Source organism: Octodon degus, unplaced genomic scaffold (genome assembly GCF_000260255.1).
Source record: "Octodon degus isolate 3935 unplaced genomic scaffold, OctDeg1.0 scaffold00089, whole genome shotgun sequence".
Lineage (NCBI taxonomy): Eukaryota > Metazoa > Chordata > Mammalia > Rodentia > Octodontidae > Octodon > Octodon degus.
In genome coordinates this window covers 3,273,322-3,297,015 of record NW_004524665.1, presented here as the reverse complement: position 1 = coordinate 3,297,015, position 23,694 = coordinate 3,273,322, and the positions used below count along the sequence as shown (strand labels likewise).

Genomic DNA, 23,694 nt, shown 5'->3' with positions numbered 1-23,694 from the left:
CCTCCCTCCCTCCCTCTTTCTCTCCCTCCCTCCCTCTTTCTCTCCCTCCCTTTCTCTTTCCTTTTTGACTTTGCATCTTGCCAAATTGCACAGGCTGGGTTTGAACTTGAGATCCTCCTGCCTCAGCCTCCAGAGGCCTGGGACTACAGACCTACGCCGCATGCCAGGCTAGGCCGCCTTGCTCTGATGTGCATGCTTTTACCTGGTGTGCGCAACCCTATCCTCAAGTGCCTGACACCACCAGCACTTCTCACTACAAACCTGTTCTGAGGCTCTCACCCGGGCTTGGTCAGGGATGGGAACCCACTTTCAAGATGGCTCTGTCACTGTTGACACAGGTGGTGGAACAGCTAGGCCCAGCAGGAATGTTCTGAGCAATCAGGCAGGGCTCAACCCTCCAGGGACTCTGTGGAGGACTGGAACAGCACACCACTGTGGTTGAGCTGCACCCACTGAAGGCCAGGCCTCAAGAGAAAGACAGAATGACCAGGGCTGCGCCTGTCCAGGGGATAAGCAATGTGTATAATTTATATCTCCTGACCCAATAGTCTAGTTGGCATCTGTCACCTGGGTGGGGTAACCTGGGCCTCCTGAGACATCCCTTCCTAACAAGGGCCTTGTTCTTCCCATGCACACTTGTTATGGGATCTGCTTCCCCTGTGGGTCAACATTACCTATGCAGCTACACTTGCAATCTATTTTATTGGTACATTTTATTTTATTTTATTATGTATTTAGTACAGGGTCTACAGGTTTGAGTACACAGACTGGACTCATAGTGATTCTCCTGTTTTCAGCCTCTCAAGCACTGGAATTACAGGGGCATACCACCATGCCCAGTCTCCAGTTGCTGTCTCAGTGTGCCCTGGGAGCGGGGAATTGAACCCTGGCCGCTGCATCTGCCTAAGCAGGCGCTTTAATCCGCTGAGCTATCTGGCCGGCCCTATTGGTACGTTTTAGATGCACGTAATGACAACATTCATCATATGGAGTTTGTACCTGTACGTGATATACCTCGCTTCTATTTGCAATCTTACTGGTGATCCTAGTTGTGTCCCGCCTTGTACCCATCTCATGATTTTGTGCTATAAAACTTCCTTCGAGAAGTGTGCTCTTAGTTATAGTTTGGGCCAGGGAGATGGCTCAGTAGGATAAGTGCTTGACTGGCAAATGCAAGGATCTGAGTTCAATCCCCGGTTCCGGAAAAAAAAAAAAAAAAAAAATCTTTTTGGGCCGGGGAGATGGCTCAGTGGAATAAGTGCTTCACTGGCAAGCACATGGCCTGAGTTCAATCCCCGGTTCCGCAAAAAAAAAAAAAAAAGAGAGAAGTGCGCTCTTTAGCACTCCATTTTCCTGGCCCCCTCCTGCCCCAGGAGCCATCTCTCCCTCAATAATATGTCCTACTCTTAACCTCCACTGTTCCTCAGAATTCATTCTTTGGTTCGGAAACATGAATTCAGCATATCTGACATTGAGCCAGCTGGGAGTTCCAATACTTCCCTGGATCATGTGGCAGTCCGTGTTGGTGGCCGTGGGCTGGCAGCTGTGGGCCTGTCCCTGCAGCCTCCTGAGTCCCAGGAGTGTATCCTCCCCATAGGGAGGGGCTCTGAGGATGGAGGCTGCCTGTCTCTGGGGAGAGAGGCGTTGCTTTGGCAACTGCATCACACCAGCAGGGTGCATCCCCACAAGGGAGGGACATAAGTCCCAGCTTTATCACTTCTCATGAGGAGCATGAGTGTGAGGCCCGCTCCCCAGTGCACCTGGGCTCACACCGTTTTCCTGTCTCAACATCCTCCGTTATGGCTTAAGGTCATTCTGATCTTTAGTGATTTTGTGGCGGGGGTGGGGGGTGGGGGGCGGGAGGGCAGGAATTGAACCCAGGGCCTTCACACTGAACTACAACTCCAGCCCTTTTTTAAAATCAGGAATTGAACTCAGGACCTTGGGATTGCCCGGCAGGTGCTATGCCACTGAGCTATCTTCCTGGCCCCTTTTTCATTTTAGAGATAGGGTTTGACTAAATTACCTAAACTGGGCTCAAGTTTGAGATTCTCCTGTCTCAGCCTCCTAAGTGCTGGAATTATAGGTGTGCGCCACAGAACCCAGATAAAAGAAGACTGCAGATGTGGTGGCATGTGCCTGCAATCTCAACACTCAGGGGGCTGAGGCAGGAGTATTGCGAGTTCAAGGGCAGCCTGAGCTACATAGCGAGACTACCTCTCAAAACTACTCCTCAAAAAGAAAACTTAAATTGGATTGTTGGACATGGCAAGTGTAGAGGCACAGGGCATGAGTTCTCCACGTGCTCGGGTCCCTGGAAATCAGGGATGGCCCTGTCGCTGCCCATGGATCCATCTGCTCATTTACTTCCAGCCCAGTCCTACCAATGTCAGCTTAGCTACTCTGGGGAGGCCTTGCCCATGGCTGGCCCACGGCTTCACCCTGGGGCTGAGCCATGCAGATGACTGGCTGGGAGGCTTTCTCCTCGGGGAGCCCTCGTTTATCCTCCAGCGCCTGGAGATGCCCATCTGTCTCGCTGTGGTGGCTCCCACTGAGGACAGTGCCTCCTTCCTTCATGGGCCTGAGGTCCCAGTGGGCCTCTCTCCTCTCTGCTGGGAACAGGACCGTCCGAGGGCACACACCGCCTGTGTCTCTTGAGTGCCAGCAGATCAGAGGCACGTGCTGTGGTCTGGCATGTCGGGCATCACACAGTGCACACAGCCAGGCCCAGAGCCTGTGCTTGCCGCCCCAAGGAGGTCTCTGGCTTGGCAGTGTGGGAAGGAGTGACTGACTGCTCTGTGGATAGGGGCAGTAGCTGCCTGGGGACAGCCCACTTTTCTCATATGTTATATATGCATTTGGTACAGGATCTCACTATGCAGCTCAGACTTGTAGTGATCCTTCCTTCAACTTCCCTGCGCTGGAATTACAGGCATGCACCACCACACTTGGTCTTGGTATCCAGCTCAGTGCGCCCAAGGTGGGGCTGGCACAGCATGCAGTACTGGAGATCAAACCTGGGTCCTTGTGCTTGCCTAGGTAGGTGCTTAGATGACACTGATTGGCTGACCCCGGGTCCCAGGCAGGGGAGGGGAGGGGTGGTGTGGCCTGGTCTCCAGGAGACGTGTTGGCCAGGCTCAGGGCTGAGCTATCTCCGCAGCCCTGGGTGTGTATTTTAAAAAAATTTACTGCTTTTGGTGTTTTGAGTCTATGTTATGGTTTGTGTCTAGTTGTCCCCCCACAGCCTCATGCAGTCATGGGTGGACTTGTAGAGTTTGTGATGAACTCATGATCCACTGGGATTGTGGGTGTAAGTGCTGCTGGGATTATGCATGTGAGAGCTACACCCAGCCTGGGCTGATAGCCTGCATGCAACTTAAGGGAGACAGACGTGCTCTCTGTAGCCATTGCTGCTGCTGCTGCTCCTCCATTTTGCTCTTTGCTGCCACCTCAAAGGGCTGTTCTCTGCCATATGCCACTGTGTCTTGGAACCAGTTGAGTATGGACTGAAACCTGCAGTAACTGTAAACTAATCCTTCCTTCATTTTGAGTGTCGGGTATTTGTCTCAGCAACGAGAGAAGAGTAACTCAGACAGTAGCCAAGGCTAGCCCCGAGTCTGCATCAACCCTCCTGCCTCAGCCTCCCCAGTGCTGAGCTCACAGAAATGCACTGTGGACATCTGCTACAGTGGCCCTGGAGTGGCATCCTCTGTGTCCATCTCTTTGGGACAAGCTGTGGGCCCCTTGGAAGTGCCCAGGCATTCTCTAGCCCAGGCTTAGGCCTACTGTCGGGGGAGGGAGCAGGTGCCTGGGACAAATGACAGAGCCAATGAGTTCCTCTCACAATGAGGACTGTGTCTGTCACCTCTTTTATTAACAACCTCATGGGGGGGCACAGAAGGGACTGTCTCTTTCCTGGGGCCTGGGGACATCTGTCTTGCCCATGAGCCATATTACATGGATTCAGTGATGCTCAGTGAATGAACGAAGACAAAGGACTTGGCTTTTACAGAGTAAGAAGACTGTTGGGCCATCTGTCTTGTCTTTTTGAGACAGGGCCTCACTATGTAGCCCAGGTTGGCCTCAAACAGGGTAATCCTCCTGCCTCAGCCTCCCAAGTGCTTTGTGGCAAGTGTGCCCACCACACCCAGCTGCAAGGGAAATCTGCATGAAGGTAAGTCACCCAAGACCTGGTCACAGCAGTCAGTCTGCCTACGCCACTTGCAGAGACCTTGGTCCCTGTGGAAAAGCAGTTTCCTTCCTGCCACATGGTGGGGGCTTCCAGGTGCCACCATGCCGTTGGGCCATGGAGCAAGAGCAAAGGGCTTCCTGGCTGACAGCTGGGCTGCTCCCAGCTGATCTCTGGTGATCCCTCGGAACAGCCTGCAGCTCCCCAGCCTGCAGCTGACAGGACGTGGCACAGTGTTGGGGTACAGGGTAGCTATCCGTGGGCCTCATGGTTGCACTGACTGGGCCGGGATGCACCCAGAGGGCTGCTCCCCACAGTTATCTCTCCACCCTTCTGCTGGATGTTCCCAGAAGCTCCTGAAGACAGGCAGAAGGGATGACTTGGGATGATCCTTCAGGAAAGACTGGTGGAGCCATGGCTGCACCCCACTTCCTGGCACTCCAGGGATGCCAGCCTTGCCCACACAATCTGGGGGCAGGAGTGCAGGCTGAGGCTGCTCTAATGGGAAGACTGTGTGGGTGGCCTGTCTGTGCCCCAGGTCCCCAAGGGTGCTCAAGACGCCAGGCAGTGTCACTGGGAGCCTGACCCCTCTAGGTGGGCTGGTGGCTGAAGCCTCTCCAGCCCGGCCTCCCTCTGTCTGGCATCCTGGCATTGCCAAGATGAGACACTGAGACACTGCCTCCTGTCGGGGTGTGGACCCAGCTCTGGGGGCTCCAGTGGGGAATGAGGGGACAGCAGAGCAGAAATGGGGGGCAGGGTGGACACAGCGCCCCTGCAGGTGATGGTGGCCCAGCCATGCATACTAATGATGCTTCTAATCAGCCACAATGGGGCTCAGCATCAATCTGCCAGGCAGCCAGCTGTGAATCACCCAAGTGGACAGGAAGGTTCTGGGGCTGCTAACCCTGACTCAGCTGTGAGGGCGGAGCTGCAGCCGGGCTCTGGGCTTCCACACAGGCGCAGGCATGCTGCACACTTGATTTTATTCCACGACACTGATTGGCTGACCCCGGGTCCCAGGCAGGGGAGGTTAGGGGTGGTGTGGCCTGGTCTCCAGGGGACGTGTTGGCCAGGCTCAGCCTTTCTCTTGGTCCCACCCGCTCCCTTCCAGTTCATTTTTTAAAAATTGAGATGCAAAAATTAAATGAAGAAATAAAAATAAAAACAAACCCCTGAGTTGTTAAAAACCAAATTAAAAGTCCCCTTTGGTGTCAACAGGTCCTCTTTCTAAAAGCTGGCGGGTGGACAGCCTGGTCACTCCTTGGCTCAGGCCTCAGGCTCTAGGTCCTCTGGCTCCAGGTCTGGCTCCTTGGCCTCCAGGCATGGGCAGCCCTTGGGGCCCGGCCGCTTCAGGACAGCCCTGTACTTGAGGGCCACATCCTCGGCTTGCAGGACCACCTCCACCAGGCTGAAGATGGTGACGACCTGTGCCGGAGCCCACAAGGGAATGGGACAGGAAAGGGGCCTGAGGTCAGGCCTGCCATTCTCTGTCCAGGGGAACCCAAGGGGGCTGGGTGCTGGGGCCAAATTGCTCTGGGGCACCAGGTGTGAGGTCTGCAGCACGTCATTCTCACAGAAGCCCCTGGGTTAAGAACCTACCCACGGACGTCCCTAGGTGCAGGTCCCTGAGGATGTCTGAGATGCTGCTGGGGTGACAGGGGCATGGGCGGGGACATTGGTGCTGACCTGCTGTGCTGGCTCCTGCATGGGATCCTCGGGCTCCCACACCAGCGTGAGCTCGGGCTTCCTGCCCACCTTCTGGAAGTGGTAGGACCGCAGCGCCAGGGCCTGGGGTACACATAGCAGGACCTCAGGCCTCAGCATGGCTGTGCCTCTTCACCTGCAGCCCTGGCCAGCCCAGGCTTGGAGGTGTCCCTCAGCCCTGGCACACCTCCACCTGGCCTCCCCCTGGAGCCTGGCCTCTGCTTCTCACCACTTTGGGCTGTGGCAGCTCCAAGGGTGACCCAGTGGCCAGTGGCAGGACTGGGGCTGAGTCCCTGCTGGCAGTGGGCCTCCGGCCATGGGCTGACTGCAGCGCTGACCTGGACCTGAACTTTGGACCCCTCGGGGACCTTCGGCACTTTGTCTTCAGTGCTCACTATCTCATTAGCATCATGCAAACTGGGGGGCGCATGGCTGCTAGGGCCGTGCCTGGTGCCCGCATCATGACAGGCGTTAAGGCTCATGGTCACCTGGGGAGGAGCCCGGCCCTGCTCTGCAGAGTGACAGGAGTCTCCTTGTCTCTCCTCTGCAGCCACAGGACCTGCCACCCCTGCTGTTCACAGCCAGGCCTATTCTTGGGTGCAGATCCTGGGGAAGCTGTTTTCATCCCAGGCGGGCCCAGCGGGTGACCTGGCAGGGCCATCAGGCAGATATGGGTCACTGCTACCCACAGCTGAGTGAAAGCACAGCATGGGACAGCAAGGAAGGACAACTGTGCTGCCACTGGGGCACGGGAGTGCAGACAGGTGGGGAACAGGGTCCTCCAGGGTACTCACGCTGCAGTAGATGCGCTTCTGTACCCCATAGCGCAGCACCAGCACGTCGAAGGCTTGGTTCAGGACGCCCATCACCATGGCCTCAGACTCCAGGGGTCCGCTCTCCTGTGGGGACAGCGCTCCAGCACAGTGCCCTCTGGGGCCCACCACCACCCGGGGCAGTGGGACAGGCGCTCACCTTGACCAGGATGCCAAAGAAGAGCCCAGTACTGAGCTCCTGCACGCGCTTGGACGCCATGCGGCGGTCATTGCAGTGGTCAGCCTGCTTCTGCAGGGCATTGGGCTCCACATCCAGCTGCTCCCTGTGGCCTGGAAGAGGGGCAAGACTGACATGGGGCCAAGTGGGGTGCCAGGCTGTACGTGCCAGGTGCTGGCCGGGATGCAGGGGACGCGCCGCAGCTTCCCCCACTGCTGTGGACACAAGGCTGTCCAGGCGGGCTCCCACCCAGGTATGCGGTGCTCTTACCCAGCGCAGCAGCCAGGAGCCGATGCACCACGATGTCCGCGAAGCGGCGGATAGGGGAGGTGAAGTGCGTGTAGAGAGGCACATTGAGGGCGTAGTGGCGGAACTGCGCCTGGTCCTGCAGCACCCCGGAGCAGAAGTACAGCGCCATCTGTGGGCGGGACATGTGCAGACAGGTGAGACCCAGAGCCTGGAAGGATGTGTGTGTGTGTGTGTGTGTGTTGGGGGGGAGGTTCCACATAGACCCGACAGGCCTCCCAGTGAAGCCAGGCATGCCTTGGCAACTGTGCCCATCATGCATGAGGTGCCCAGACCCCCACTGTGCTCCAGGCTCATGGTGGCCCCACCCCAGGCCTCCTGGGCTTACAGCTTGAGCACCCAGAGTGCCCAGACAGCCCTAGCTTTGTTGGGGACAGGGGTGCTAAGAGCCTCAGGATGCTGAGTGGCCTCCTACCAGGACCTGTGCCACGGGATGGACTGGGGCTTACAAGGACAGAGAACAGGGAAACCAGGGACTACCCTGGCCCCAGGCTGGGGGCCCGAGCTGAAGCTGAGGAGGCTGGACAGATCTCTTCAGGAACACAAAGCAGAGGCTACCACCTGGCCTGAACAGGAGGGGCCAATCCCACAGAGCATAACACCTGTAAGGGACCCCAGCCTGTGGCTCAGTAGCCCTTATCCTTATATCTAAAGGCCACATCTGCACCCTGTGCCTTGTGCCCCCCACACCAGCCACAGGAGGATGTCGGCCAACTCGACCTATTCCTTTCTGACAATCCAGCTCTCCCTGGGGCCAAGATGCACAAGCCTGAATGCCTATGGCAGGGGTTTGAGCTGGGGTACAGGGAGACATTGGGCCTCTCTGCAGGCCTAGCTCAACCTGGAGCCTGCCGCAGGCCCCAAATGAACAGGCCAGCACCTCTGCTCAGGAGCATGCATGGGCTCCTGTGCTGGCTCCTGGCTACAATCACACATGCCAGTGTGAAGGCCAAGCACTAGCACAGGTTGCTGTGCTGGGACCCGAGTCCAGGGTGTGGCTGGAGGGAATGGGATAGGGACTGGGACTGTGAAGTCCTCACTCTGCCTCTCTTCCAGTTCTGCTGGGCTTTGGGTCTACCCAGGGCAGATTGCTGGAGGAGGCAGGTGCAGCTTTCAGTGCAGGCCGTTTGGGCCCTGTTCTCAGCAGTGGCCAGATTGGCCAGACAAGCTGGGGTGCGGGGGAGTAGGGCATGCTCCCTCCTGGCTGTTGGAGCTGTCTGGGAGGATGGGATGGCTGGGGACCAGTTTCCTGCAGTGACGACCACCCCTGGTGTCCTTCTCAGTAGAGCACTTGGGACAGAGGATGCACCGCCCCTGCCCTGGTGCCCCCACCGCAGGTGCCCTGTCCTGCACTGTCTGAGCCACCATAAATAGCCGAGTTGCAAGAGCATGAGGACCCTCAGCACCTGCTGCTCTTGGATCAGGCAGAGGCAGCCTCTGCTTCTTGGCAGCCAGGGCCAGGAGAACTCAGTGTTTTTGGGCTCTGTGCAGCTCCTGGCCCAAGGAGTTTCCCCAGGTGGGGCAGAAACAGCAGGGCAGAGAGGGTGGCTGTAGGGACCCCTACTCTGTGGGTACTGCCAGGGACTTGAGGTATTACAGTCTGAACAGAGCTCTGAGGTGTCAGGAGAGAAGTCAGCTGAAGCTGACTGAGCCCACTTGACTTGCAAGAACAGAGATCTGTGAAGTGGGCGGCCTGAGTGGGCTGGGCTGTTAGCACTGTAGCCCCAGCTGCCCTGACAGTCCTCAGTGATGGCCCATTTCTCAGGATACTTGGCCTGGTGGGGCTGGAGCGTAGCAGCAGCAAGGCCCCCTGTCTGCCCACAGGCATCATTTCTCCTGGCTGAACTCCATGCCTGCGGGGGAGGGCAAGACCTGTTCTCTTGCCTGGTGTCTCTGGCTGGCCCCAGGGCAGACTGGCCAGGAGCTCAGAGAACGTGGTACTGCTCCCCCATCTCTGGGGCTGCCTGGGGTGTCTTCCCTCCACCAAACATGTCTCCCAGCTCCTCTCTATCCTGCCAGGCCTGAGCACAGGGAGAACAGAGGCAAGACTTCTCCTTACCTGCATGGGCCGGGAGAACATGCTGGTGAGCACCTCCTTTCGAGCCAGCGAGTACTTGTCATCTCCAAATATTGTTGTTAGACTTTTCTAGAAGCAAAGCCCAGAAACCCAGGTAAGATGTAGCCAGGCTTAGGGAATGGCTCTGGGCCTCTGTCACCTGTTGACCATCTGACACACTGGGGAAAGGTTCAGATAGCTATATTGGGGTGTGGGGGACAGCCCATACCCACTGGGTCTGTAATCAGCTACTGCCTGGGCAGAAGGATGCCCAGCTGTCTGATCTGGGCCCCCCCAGGGCTCTGTGGAGCATTTGAAGTCCCCTTCTCGTGGGATCAGAGCCAGGATCCTGGGGTCCTCAGCCCCATGTGGCATAGTTCCAGGCAGGAAGCACCCCAAACTACTACTCATCAGAACCATTCCTGGCCTCCAATAATCCCAGTGCCTGTACCAAAGGCTCTGGGCCCCAGCACCCTCTGCAGCCCTCTCCACCTCCTGTGACTCAGGCCTGTCCCCTGAGGCCTCCTTCCGAGCTGCAGGGGAGACCTGGCCACAGGCAAAGGGACCCTGGAGGGACACAGAGGCTACCACAGCCCTGACTCCTGGGCATTCTCTCTTCTCCCTCCAGAGGGCTGCCAGGCATGGTCTACCCACCCACACTCACGTTGAGGGCACCAGCAGAGCTGACATCCACGGCCAGCCCCATCTGCTCACAGAACTCCACCAGGTCACCCAGCATCTTGGTCTGCGGTGGGGGGTGCCGGCGCAGCAGGGCCTGCTCTGGGAAGGCGCGGTGGATCTTGTGGGCCACTGCCATGTTGGCCAACAGCATGAACTCCTCCACCAGCCTGCAGGGGAGGGTGGGGACATGAGGGACCCTCTGCTGGCCACAAGCATCCTGCAGGGCTCTCACTTTTCAGGTTCTCAGGCAGAGTCAAGCTCTCAGGCACCTGATCTGATTTTCCCCATTCTGTCTGTGCCAGTCCCTTCTCATGACCTTCTTGCACCAACACGTATGCATCACATTTCTCTTCCGCTTTGTGTGTGCCCTGTTCCCTGTGTCAGCCAGGGTTTCCCAATGACCTGCAATGGTGAGGTCTCACACCTGCTGTGGCCCCACTGCTTAGCCTACAGGGATCTGTCCTAGGATGAGCCAGCAGGGTTTGCCGCATATCTGACCAAGCTGTTGGGGTACAGCAGTCGTGGGCTGAGGGCGGGGAGGTGGAGATGGGGTGTCCAGGTACACAGCACCCTCCTCTTGCTCCCCCAGACTGTCTCACCAGGAGCCCTCTGAACAGGAAGCAGCATTTGTGGGCAGGCAGCCAGGGGAGGCCCAACAGCCAGGATGCCTGCTCCGTCCACAAAAGGCCCCGCCCACAGCAGGGACAAGGCTCAGGCTTCAGCCGGCCTTTGCGTGCTGTATACTACATAGAGCGAGTAGCTTCCCTGTCCGATGATATCCATAGCTTTTCAAGTGGCCACTGTCCTTTGACCTCTTTGTCCTGTGCCCCTCACTTCTTTCCAGAACGCTGGGATCTGGCACCTTCCCAGCCACTGTGCTCTCTGCCAGGCAGTGTGAATCCTCACTCTGCCTTGCTCTTGCTGTGGGAGTCTGAACGAATCACTGCCTTCTTCCCGTTCAAATGTAAACAAACTGCCACTAGCCCCAGCCCACAGACTGCCCGAGACACAAGTGGCACCCTGAGCCGCCCTTCTGAGCCTTCCCCCACAGCCAGGCTCCAGTCTTCGCCAGTCTCCCTGGGCAATGACTGTCCCAGGGCTCCTGTGTCACAGCCTAGTACCACTGGGCTCTTCTTTCTTGCTTTTGCACCCAGACCTTATCAACCCAAAAGGAGCCCCTGTTCCCACTGGGCAGCGTCCAGCGCTGTCACTGCCAATGCTCAAGTGCTTGTGTCCATTCATCTGTGCGCTCACCCACTCGGAAGACACTGCCCTAGGGTCCAGCACATTCTAGACAGCTCCCCACGCAGGTCCGGAATCTGCTATGCCTCGGGTGAACAGGACACCTGTAACCTCATGGCTAGCCCAGGCTGCACTTCAGGAACACGGCCGGCAGGTGGCAGCACAGCCCCACGGCAGGGCTGCGCGAGGAGCGGCAATGCGCTCTAGCCTTCTAGCGGTGCAAGCGCCTTCTAGGCTCCAAGTTCCTGGAAGGAATCGTCCGCTTCCCCTCTCCTGGTCAAGTAACGATGAGGGCAGACCAGAGGACAGGGGACAGGGGACAGGGGACAGGGGACAGAAGACAGGGAACAGGAGCGGGCGGGCCACGAGTCCCACGCACTGGCAATGGACCTCGGGCAGTTGCTTAGACAGTGACCCCATCACTTGTCCTCTCTGACCTGGCTCTGTCCCAAGTCACCTAAGGTCTGGGGAGGAAGTGCGGCCGCTAGCTAACCTTGACAGGGGCAGGGAGTTCATGGGGAGAGGCAGACTTCTTTCCCGGCCCTGCGTAGTCTTCCCAGTGGTCCAGCCGACCCTTCCTCTGTGAGCTCTGGGTGACAGCCTTTCCCCCAGGCAGTTCGGGAGGCATTCAGCACCCACCCCAGACAAATGCCACTGTCACCGTCCAGGGAGATGGTGCAGCGGTCTCATTCCCGGAATGCTGGTAAGGCTGTGTGTGAGGGCAGCTGCAGGGACCCATTTCCCAGTTTTTTGTTTGTTTGATTTTGTTTTTTCTTTTTTGAGACGCAGTTCAGAATGCTCCTGAGCTGACTTTGTAGCCTGGGCTGCTCTTGAACTCCCAACAATCAGCCTCCCAAGTGCTGGGAATACAGGCGTGCACCACTATTTCCCATTTTAACATCCTCCTCCTGCTTGCAAGGGGATGGGCTTGCAGGCCCTAGTGCAGGGCCCCACGAGCCTCCAGGTTGGGACCCAGCGGCACTTGGAAGAGGAGGGCCAAAGGCAGCAATCTACCCAGCAACCAGAACACCCTGAGCTGAACATGCCCCAGGGAATGGGGGCTAGCATCCAAAGTCAAAGTCCTGGAGTGTGGACATCTCTGGCCTCCCCTGGGACCACCCTGCCAGATGGCCAGCAGGGGGCACCCAGCGTCTTCCATTCCAGGACCTGGGAGACAGCAGGAGAAAGCTTAGAACCCAGGGACTTCTGGGCAGGGCAGAGTCCGGTGGTCTGAGGGCACCTGGAGTTCTCAGTCAGTGCTCTGGGACTGAGGGGAGCAAACAGCCTCTGCGGGAGTCCAGGGCTAAAGGAGACTCAGACCTCTGAGCCCCTTACCTTGTCACACCCTCCCCTGAGAGAAAGGCTGTGAACACTGACTGGCAGCAGCCAAGCCTGAGGAGATAACCCAAGCTGTCGTGGGCTCAATCCTGAAAGGGCAGGGTGGAGGGAACAGCTGTGGAGGGGAGCAGCCCTGCACATTGCCCCAACGCCTGCCCTCGGTCACAGGCCACCTCCTCATGGAGGGAGGAGGGAAAGCTGGCACTAGCAATGGCCTGACAACTGCTCCCAATAGGTCTCAGGAAGGCTGTCCACCAGGTCACCTTCCAGAACCCCCAGCCAAAGCCTTGCCCAGGGCCTGGCATCTGCAGCACATCTGGAGCCCTTCACTTCTGTGGCCCTGCAGCTCTGGAGGTCTGGGTGGGCCTGTGTGTGAAAGATGGCTGTGCCCCAGCTAGGCCCCGCAGCACCCACTCTTCAGCCCTCACTAGCAGCATCTCCTAGCAGCTCTGTGCCCACCACAGTCCCTAATGGCTTCGTGGGCACAGGCCACAAGCAACCTCCACATGAATACACACCATGAATACACATCTTTCCACAAAGCAAGGATGATTTCCATCCAGAAAGGCATCTCCCCAAGTGTATTAATGTTACTTAAAGTGCAAAGTACGGTGCCAGGCAGATAGCTTAGCAAATTAAAGCACCTGCTTAGGCAGACACAGAGACTGGGATTCAATTCCCCGGTATGCTGTGCCAGCTCTGCCCCTGGGTGCACTGAGACGGTGGTTGAGACTGAGCGTGGTAGCACACTCCTGTAATCCCAGTGCTTGGAAGGCTAAAAACAGGAGGATCACTATGAGTCTGATCTGTGTACCTGTGTAGTGAGACCCTGTACTAAATACATTAAAAAAAAAAAAAAAAAAAAAAAAAAAAGGAAAGAAGAGAAAAGTACGGTAGGAAAGAAGAGAAAAGTACGGTGGGCATGATGGTACATGCTTGTAATGTCAGCTGCTTGGGAGGCTGAGGCAGGAGGATCTAAAGTTTGAAGCCAAACTGGTAAGCCAAATTAGAACCTGTCTCAAAATAAAATTTCAAAAAGGAGTGGGGATGTAGCTCTGTGGTAGAAGGGAGCCCTGGGTTCAATCACCAGTACTCACCCCCTGGAAGTATTCTGTAAATACAAGTGTCTGTGAAATGCTGGGGGTCAGTTTAGTTTTACCAGAGCCTACCCAACTGCTTACATGATGGTAACGTGCCCGTAAGGTAACCTTACAAAAGGGAGCCATCTGAGGACTGACCCTGTCTTATGTCTTAAAGGAGGATGTGTGGGGTTGGAGCAGGTAGAGGAGGGGGCAAGATGCCTGCCCCTTCTGACAGTGGCTGTCCAGCAAGCAGGGGCATGATCTGAGGCCCAGCCTTAGGCAGACCATGCTGTTGTTGCACGTCCCATGCTTTGAGTGGCCCAGGTCCCAGACTAGATGTCCTTCCCACACTGCGCAGCCTGTAGCCCTTTCCCCTCAGTGGCTCCCTCCGGTGTCCAGATTGCTCCCCATCTCTACCCTGTCCCACCTGCCAGCCACACTGATTCTTGTGGCCCCCTTGACTTCTGTCCTTCCGCACTGTTGTCCCCACAGTCTGGAGGTCCTGGCTGCTCCTCTCTAGTCTCTTTTCCTTGGCTGTTGCTTGCCATGGGGACACGAGGGGGGACCTGCCCCTTGTGCTACTCCCTTCTACCCACTGTGGCACCGGGCCTCTGGCTCTCTAACTGCGGTGACTTCTTGGCCCCAGGCCTTGTCTCCTCCCCTTCTGGTGCCTTGTGCTCAGGCCTGGTGCAGAGTGAGGGATGCTGGGATGGGGCACAGCAGGCTGCAGTTCAGGAATCCATGGTGGTCCCTGTCCCTGTCACTTCCCAGTTGGCTACACAGGAAGCATATACATGGTCTTACCCCTCTCTGGGTGAGGGTGCTATAATGCACATAGGAAGGGATGGGCTTCTGTCCCAGATCCCTGAGCAGCAGCCTCCATGTGTCCTGGGCACTGCTGCGCCTGTGTGCCTCGGCTGGCTCCAGGAACTCTGCTGGGAATATGCGTGTACAACGCAAGATCATTCCAAGAATGCTGAGGAATGACATGTTTAACATGAAAGTGATGCAGTGGTGATAGTGTAGGAGAAAAAGCAAATCCAAACTGGAAGCACCAGGCATGGGCAAGTCTGGAAAGAGAGGAGTAGGGGGCAGGGTGGAGGGAGAGGCCTGAAGGCTCTTGCACACACGCAGGGGAGGGTATAGGGCAGGGCATGCTGGGAGCACCACTAGGAGCTGTGGGGATGCACAGCATGGTCCCAAGGCCCTGGTGGGAATGGGTAGGAGGAGCAAGGCCAGCAGCACCCTGTCTCTGCAAGGAGAAAGGAGCAAGGCCTGTGCCCATCAGAGCAACAAAGGAAGAAGCCAGCTTATGATGGACCCAGGATGGGTCAGCCTCCTTGGGCTTATAGACTGCAGGCAGGTGTGGGTAAGATCTGGTCAGCTCTGCCTGTGGCTCTGTTCCCTCCTGGAAGTTGGTGGCTGAGGGTGGGTGGGTGGAGGCTGTGTGGTCAGAGTGGCAGGGCCTCTGAGGATGCCCAGTTTTCAGCTCCATTTACCCCTGAGTCAGATGAGAAACTCCCTCCAATTCCATCCCCACAACACTCAGGAGGTGGCTTCCGAGTGACGGGGTGAGGGCGAGCCTCCCTGGGGGCGGGGCTGAGAGTGGCCTGGCTGCTGCCAAAGGCAAAGACAGGATGTTTCAGAGACCAGAACCGACTGTGCCAGGGACAGCCTCCTCTGCTCTCAGTCACCAGGGAACTTGTCATGACTGAGGGAGCCTCGTGCTAATGGAACCAGGCTGCTTGCAGAGATGGTGCAATTAGCTCTTGGTGAAAACTGCTAACTTGGAAATGTGGTAAGAATTGCTCCCAGGAAGCTGCAGGTTCATTTCTTCTGCAGACTAAACTCTCCCCCACTTGCCATGTGTTAGAAGCCCTTGGGCTCCTCGGCGGCTCAAAGGCAGCTGGCGGGCCTCTCGCAGGAGCTGTGCACTCGGGCGTGGCCCCTTCTCCACAGCTGGGTGGCTGCCCTTACAAGGCACCTACTGCTCCCCCTGGGGCCCAGATTGAGGGCAGTGTAGTAGAAAACTGCAAGGGCATGGGGCATGCTGGGAAGGCAGTGGTCCAAGCAGCACTAAATTGAGGGCTGCTGGGGATGGGAAACTTTCCAGATCGATGCTGCAGTGCCCACCTAGGTCAGCTCAGGGTGGAGTTGGTGGCTGGGGAGCTGGAAAAAGGAGGCCTGGAGAGGAAACTGCAGGCTGGGTGGCAGGCCCCCCCTAGGAGGGCCCCCACCCAGGCAGGGGAGAGCACAGGGCCAGCTCCATGTCTAGCATCACTGCGAGGCCTCTCTCTGACCCTCCCCTGCTGGGCCTGCTGCAACCTGCTCCAGGATTTGGACATTCCCACAAAACGGAGGGGAAATGAATGGGGCCCAGTCCACAGGCATGGAAACCCCAAAGTGAGAAGCAGGGCTCTTCCCAGTGGAACAGGCTCTGCAGGTGAGGCTGGAGCCAGGCTTCCCACTGCATGAGGCCCCATCCATCGGCCTTCTTATAGGACTAGCCAGTGCATGGCCACAGCAAGGCATGCTCAGGAGGAAATCTCTGGAGGCCAGGCACCCAGGTCCATGCGGGCCTGCCTAATAGAGGCTGGGGAGCAGAGAGGGCCCACTCTGAGGAACCCGGCTGCAGTGCAGAAAGCCCCTTGTCAGCATAAAGCTAGCCATGGATGTAATGGTGCAGGGAGGGCTTTGTCAGGGCTTCCTGCAGCCCCACAGCCTCAATAGGCTGCAAAGAAACCAGGCAGCCGGGCTCCCACCCACTGCATGTGGGAAAGGAAGAGCTGATTCCAAGACACCCTGCTGCAGATCTGCTTATGGATCCAAGATCCCTAGAGCCTTGGAGTCACCTGTGTGTAAAGAATTCCAAGCCTCCCTTTGCTTCCCTTTGCACCCTGCAGATCTAGTGGCTCCCTCCTTTGCTCTCACCAGAGAGCCATCCAGCTTGCCCTACATGTTATCACATGGTGCCCTGGACTGAGGTTTCCTGATTTCAGGAAGGACTCCCAGACTTGTTCCAGGGTCCCCTGCAGCCCCCAGACCTGAAGCTGAGACCTGATGGCTGGACTGCACTCCTGGTTGTGGTGGGGCAGGCCTTTCTGGAAACATGAGGAGGAGAGGGGGGCCTCAGCCTGGCTGCACTGCCTGCCGTAACTGCAGGCTCTAGGGACTACAGAAACAGGTTGGGGGAGCAGGCAGGTTGGGTGCCCCAGGGAGCTGTGTGGGTGCTGAAGGCAGGACAGGCTCCTGAATGCTGGGATTATAGATGTGCACCATCATACCAGTTTAAGTATTCTTTTACTTGTACAACCCTCACCCCTTCTTTTTTACTGTAGGTCTAGGCCCAAGGCAGGGCTGAAGGTCTCCTGAAGCCAGAGCCAGCAGCACCAATGCTTGAGGCCATAGGGCCTGAGCTAGGCTGCTGGTTGGAGGGGCTTCCGGCACCCAGTACCAGCCAGCCATGGTCAGAAGAGCTCTCAGATATGCCCTCTGGGAGCCCCGAGGCCATGTGAATCCTGGCTCCCACACTTGCTTTCCTGCCCCCACCTCCCCACCCCATCCCTCCTGGGCTGGCCACACCTTCCCAAGCCCAGCCTGGTGGGTGGCTCCCAGAGTGCTACTGATACTGTTTACCAGGGCCTGGAATGGTACCTGGCACAAAGTAGGCATCCAGCAAACAGTTGTTCTTTATTTTTCTGTAGTGCTGGGGATTGAATCCAGGGCCTCACACATGCTGAGCAGGCCCTGTATCACTAAGCCAAACAGGTTTTGCCACGTCGCCCAGGCTGGCCTTGAATTTAGGCCTATTCTGCCTCAGCCTCCCAAGTAGCTGGGATTACAGGTGTGCACTACCACACCTAGAAAATATTTTTTCTTATCTTTGATATCTTATCTTTGAGATTGCTTTGCCTGTCTATGTAAGACTGAGATCTCACATTTCTATGGTAGGAAGTTATTTTCACCTGCTGAGGGTGAGGGAGGACAGCAACCTCTCCACCCCTGAGGCTAAGCAGGTTGGAGACAGTTCTGGGATCTATGAGCTGTGCTGCCTGGAGCTGCCTGAGGCTGGCAGGGATGAGAAAGTGCTCCTGCCTCTCTGCAGGCTGATGCCCGGTGCTGTGCCAACCTCAGCCCACCCAGGACTCACAAGTCAGAATTCCTTTTACTGATGTGAGTGGAGGGAGGCTCAGAGAGGTGTGACTGCCCCAGATCACAGACCATGGGCCTGTCCCTGCTTTGTCCTTTGTGACCCCTAAAGATGAGGAGGTGGCAGATGGGGCTCTGATGAAGTGAGGACATGATGCAGGGCTGAGCTGAGGCTGTGCTGGCCCCAGGGCAGGGAGCTGGTCCTTCCTCCTGCTGAGGCCCAGGAGTCCTGCTCCTCTTCTGAGGGCTGCAGCAAGACAGAGGGCTCTCGACTGCCTGACCCAAGCTGGGCCACAGCCTCCACCCTGAAGGCTTTCCAGAGCCTTGCTTTGTCTCTGCCTGCCTCCTTCTGCATAGTGGGACAAATGGCAGAGACAGGAGTTGGCGCTCTACTTCCACCTTCCGTTGAGAGGCTGCTTCTTCTATCTGCCTCTGGGGGTCTGGCTCCTCAGCATCTCAGGACCACCAGGAGCTGCTGTGTCCTCTGTCACCCCCAGATCTTCCTCAATGGGCCTGCATGGGCTTCCTCATCCCCACACTCAGTGCAGTGCCTGAAACTAGCAGGTGTCTAGCAGTGTGTTGGATAAGCAAAGGAATGAATCTTACAGCCAGTGCGGGTCCTCAAGCCCCAGGGCCATGGCTGGGTCTCCAGGCCCTTTCTCCCACTCACTCACTCTGACCAAGGAGGCCTGGCCCTGGCTGCCCTGGGTTGGTGCATACAGAGCGCTGGGGTTTCTCCAAGAGGTGGCAGCCTTACTTTAGGAGCCGCAGGCAGCTGCAGTAGCTGCTATTAAGGAATAGAGGGCTGCAGAGATAGCTTAGCAGTCTAAGTGCCTGCCTGGTCAGAACAAGGACCCAGGTTTGATCCCTAGCACCCCACGCCGAGCTGGCCAGAGATTGGGTGTGGTGGTACATGCCTGTAATCCCAGCGCTGGGGAGGCTGAAATAGAAGGATCACTATGAGTCCGAGCTGTGTAGTTAAACCCTGTATCAAATATATAAATTGGAAAAAAAAAAAAGGAATAGAAGGCTGGGAATGGCAGTGGGTACCTGTCATCCTAGCACTCAGGAGGCTGAGGCAGGAGGATCACCCTGAGCTTGAAACCAGCCTGGAGTACATAATGAATTCAAGGCCAGTCTGAGCTACAGAGCAAGACCTTGCTCAAAACCAAACCAAACCACACAGAAGACGATGAAAAGCATAAAGTGCAAAGGAAACAGTGCCTCCTCCCACTCCCAGGGTACACCCACATAGCACTGCTGTACCACAGTGGCTGCCCTTGCCTGGCACAGTCATCAGGTCAACACCAACTGATACCTTCTGTCAATGCCCAGGACCATCAGTGGGCCCTTCCCTCCGCACTCCCTGGCACCTCCCCAGCATCGGGGCTACACACCTGGCAAGACACCCCTGGAAAGCTATGTCCTGTACTTTCTCCTGGTCCACACAAGCATTCACACTCTGTTGCAAGGAGTTCAGACTGTTCTGGGTTGTGAACCAAAGAACCTGCCCCTCAGGACACCAGGAGGGTGCCCGTCATTTCCAGACCCAGGGTTATGTTCACAACGACATGAGTTTGATGATGGCGATTTGGGACATGGGCTGGGAAAAAGCCTAAGGGAATGAAAAATTATTCTGCAAGAGCAGAACACAGAAGAAGCACAGTGAGGGTCTCCCAGAATCTTTATTGCCCAGAAGATACTGACCACCTATGGAAGACTGAGAGGAAACAGATGCAGAGGCAATTAGGGGGCTGTTCCTCCAGGAAGAAATTTCCTAAGGGACAAAATGCACCAGCAGAGCCCATCAGTTCAGTATCCTAAGCCTGGCTTCTGAGCCCAAAATGCAATTACACCCAGCCTGTATGTTTGATCCTGGCGCAGAACCAGGAGGTCAGCAGCACGCAGGCCTGGGCATTGGGTCACGACATCTGGGCCTCAGTTGGACCCCTTCCTGCCTGGGAGGATAACCATAACCTCTGTGCTTGGCTTCCACATCCCAAGAGGCCCTGCAGTCGTGGCTGGGTGTCTTTCAGTGGTGGTGCAGTGACAGCTGGTTCTGACTGCAGGGTGGTGAGGGACAGCGAAAGCGCAGGGCTCTGAGGAGACACTGCATCTGGGGGCAAAGGGACTGTACAGTAATGCCTTTCACGTGACAATGGAGACACAAACAATCCAGAAGTACCAAAAAATGACTGTCAGGTCAAGTTGATGGTGTTAAAGATGTATCGGTTTAAGAAAAAGCTTTTGGCTCAGAAAAGAATGAATCCTCAGGGGTGAGGAGATAGCTCACCAGCAGAAATGCCTGCCCAGAAAGTGCAAGGTCCTGAGTTCAATCCCTGGTACCAGAATAGGGACAGAGGGACAGAGGGAAAGAGGGAGAGAGGGAGAGAAGGAAAGAGAAGAGGGAGGGAGGGAAGGAATGAATCCTCTTCCAAATGAAAATGCCACACACATAATAATTCCATCTTTTTCAGTCTGGGTCACTCCAGAACCAGCGCATTTGTGGAAGGCCCCCAGGAGCAGCAGCAGGGGACAGGAAGGGCCAGGCACAGGACTGTGGTGCCCAGACTGGGTGGGGTATGTCTGTGTGTATGAGGCTGAGCAAGGGGCTTCCCCCTAGAACTGGAGCAGCCTAGGTGCACTCAGGTCCAGGGTGGCAGAGTAGGACCTGACCCTGACAGGTGAGCTCTACCCTTCTGCATCTGTTCACATGTGATGCCAGCCCTCCCTGGTCATGCCATGCCTTGCTCTATTCTGGAGCCTGGGCCAGGATGCCCAGCCCGTGCCTGGGGCTGGTGAGGGGTCATGCGAGGGCGCCAGGGTTAGCCCAGAACTGTGTCCTGTGACTCTGCCAGGCCTTGCTGCGCTGGGGTTTTGGAGCTGCTGCCTAAGTGGGCCATTTCCTCCCACTTAGCTCAGCGGGCACGAGCTGAGTCACCTGGGAGAGCCCTGCCGCGCTGGACTCTGCCCAGAGGGAAAAGCCCCCTCACGACCGTGGCCACCCTGTTCCTCTGCAATGCCTGAGGCAGCTGCACAGTGATCCACAGCCTTTGAGAGCCCTGCTTGTCACCATCAGCAAGTCCTTCAGGCCCCGAGGCTACTGGCCCAACCACCAAGAGCAAGCCACAATGCCCCAGAGAACTGGCGTGGTGGTGAGGACAAGTCAGAGACACTTTCCCAGCACAGCACAGCTGAGTGCAGAGCCAAAGGGCCAAGCATGGCTGGTCACCTGCCAGGGAGCTGTGGGAGGAGACAGCCGACAGCACCTTTCTGTGGGTTCAGCTCCACCTGCTCTTGCATGGCCCGTGTTCTGCCCGAGCTGACCTGGAGAGTGGCACAAGCCTGCAGGTGTTGAGGAGGAGTTCCACGGGGCCCCTGTCCCTGTCAGCAGCAGAGGCATGTAGTCTGGCACAGCTGACTGGCCGTCTTCATTGGCCAGGCACAAAATGGCCTGTTCATCCCACAGGGCAGAGCCCTCAGCACCACAACCTTCTCGAGACTCTCAGGGGCTGGAAAGAACAGTCTTCCTTGGGTTTAAAAGCTGCCTTTGGCCCATCGAGCCCAGTCCTAAGGGAGTAGCCTGCCTCTTGGGGACATGTAGCCTGGAGGACAAACCCCAAAGATGCAGAGAGAGGACGGTGGGTCACACCAGGAAACTGATGGACACAAGAGGGCAGAGACACAAACATGGTGACTCTTAGCCCCATGGACACGGGTGGGAGAGCATCCCCATGTGCCTAGAAACATCTGTGAAGGGGACAGCGGGGTTTCCAAGTCACACTGGATTGTGGCAGCCCCAGGAGGCTCTGAAAAGGAAGGAACTACAGTCCATCTCAGGAAAGGACAGCAGAATTATACAAATGCAATTTAACTTGAGAAAGGAAAAAAGTTATTTGCTTAACATAATCCTGTGTTAAATCAACCAAGAAGACATCTGCCCTCTTACAAGGCTTTAAGTGTCTTGAAGGATTTTGTTTCAAGAGTGCTAGGTGACCTAGATTTTGCTATCTTGCAGGGAAATCTTGTGGGTCACTCTTGGGGCACAGAGGAGGAGTGTGAGATGGAGGAGGAGAGACAGACAGACAGAGAGACAGAGAGAGAGACAAAGAGAAAGACAGAGAGAGACAGAGAGAGACAGAGACAGACAGATGGGCCAGGGCTGGGACTGGTGCTGCCAGGGAGATCAGCTGCCTTGGAGAGGAACAGACATCAACAAACCATGAGAGAGCTCAGCAACTCTCCTCCCGGAGAGCTTTTCTGTGACCTTGGGGGGGCTCCACATTTGATGTGCCTCTACTCTGTGAATCATTAGAAGCTCCTCCCCTAATGGTTCTTAGTCCCCCTAACTTCATGCTCAGAGTAGCCCAGGGGCTTACTGCAGTGCAGCTGAGCACGGAGGCAGTCCCTCTAACTGAAGCGGAGGGACAAGTGTGCAAGCACCTATGGAGCCATGGGAAGGGCAGGTCCGCCGTCAGGAGGGCTCCTTAAGAATCACTTCCAGCCAACGCCAGGAAAGATCCAGCTTCCTGGGGTCCCTTATGCAACCCTCACAAGTGTGCAGAAGCTGCTCATAGGTCCCAGAATCACAGTCCTGAAGCAATGAAGCAAGCGGCAGAACCAGAGGCTCCAGGAAGCCCTGCCTGGCTTGGGCGCCCGGGACCAGGCACTGGTGACCCCTCCTGGTTCCTCTGAAGACCACAGGCAGCTCAGGCCTCACCTTTCTTGGCTAGTGATGTTCTTCCTGCATCCACATCTTGAGCCAGCGAATGTCTCTAGAAAAATCTAACTCATACCCAGAGCCAGAGCTGTGAGGAAACTGGGAGTGGCCCGTTTGGTTTCCTGTCCAAGTATGGAAGCAGGAGTTGGAATGTGAAGCAGGATTTCTGTAAGCCAGTGCTAGGACTGGGTTGACAGCAGCCAGGTCAGTGGTCAGGACCACAGCACTACAGCATTAGTGAAGGCCTTCCATGTAATCAACACAAGCTCCTCATACATGGGGGGAGGGAGGGAGGGAGAGAAGAGAGAGAGAGGGAGGGATGAAAGGGAGGAAAGGATGATGGAAGGGAGGAATTGGGGCAGAGAGAGAGAGAGACAGACAGACAGACACAGAGAGACAGATGGATGGACGGACGGACGGACAGACACTAGAGAATGAATGGAACCCAGGGCTTTTGTTCTGAGCTATACACCCAGATCCTCTTTATTTTTTACTTTGTGATAGGGTCTCATTATATTGCTGAGGTTGGGCTTGTGTTTGTGATTCTCCTGCTCCAGCCTCCCAGAGCGCCGGGAGTATAGGTCTGTGCTATCATGCCTGGCCAATTCCCACCAAAAATATTTTTAACTGTAGAAAATTTGACTGAGAAGGTGAAACCTCCCTTGCAGGGTTATAATTAGTAATTTGTGACAAACATTAGTTCCTTTTTCCTTAAATACAATTTAGATTCCACTTATCTAGCTCTTCACTGTGAACCATCATGGCCACATTTCAAACTGACAAGAATTCTCCAGTCAGAAATAACTGCATGCGCTGTAGTTTTCTACAACTGCCAGGGCAGGAGTGCTGTTTACAGTGGCTGCGGCTGTGTGCCACAAGCACAAACAATGTGCACCAAGACAGCTGTGACATCACTGGGTGATGTAACTTCTTCTCTTCTGTGACAATCTGAGGGGCCTATCGTCATAAAAATGCCAAATTTTCTCACACTGATGTATTGAAAATGACCGTGGTAAAGAAGTCCTAGCAAGTTTGTGTGCCTATATGTGGTAACTGACAATCCTGATGCTAACATTAATACAGAAATGGAAAGAGTCAAGGACACTTATATGTTCTTTATAGAAGACCAAGGAGGAAAATCTAGCTTTATTGGATATCAAGACTTTTTTTCAAAAAAGGTACAGTAGAGACCCAGTCCTAGCCCAGGTCCGGTGAGTGTGTGGAGAGCTTCCTGCTA

The 23,694-nt window shown here is 56.1% G+C and overlaps 1 protein-coding gene across 3 annotated transcripts in view; it reads right to left on the bottom strand.

Moving 5' to 3' along the window:
* Positions 1 to 5,155: 5,155 nt before the first annotated feature.
* Dis3l2 (DIS3 like 3'-5' exoribonuclease 2) overlaps positions 5,156 to 23,694 on the bottom strand; it is a 321,513-nt gene continuing 302,974 nt past the window's right edge. For all 3 annotated transcript variants that reach the window (XM_023722254.1, XM_023722255.1, XM_023722256.1), the window contains 7 exons: positions 9,910 to 10,093; positions 9,249 to 9,335; positions 7,154 to 7,301; positions 6,866 to 6,996; positions 6,688 to 6,792; positions 5,876 to 5,977; positions 5,156 to 5,614 (listed from right to left, as the gene is read on the bottom strand). In XM_023722254.1, the coding sequence (XP_023578022.1) occupies positions 5,456 to 5,614; positions 5,876 to 5,977; positions 6,688 to 6,792; positions 6,866 to 6,996; positions 7,154 to 7,301; positions 9,249 to 9,335; positions 9,910 to 10,093 (916 nt within the window). In that variant the 3' untranslated portion in view covers positions 5,156 to 5,455. The remainder of the gene's footprint in view (positions 5,615 to 5,875; positions 5,978 to 6,687; positions 6,793 to 6,865; positions 6,997 to 7,153; positions 7,302 to 9,248; positions 9,336 to 9,909; positions 10,094 to 23,694) is intronic.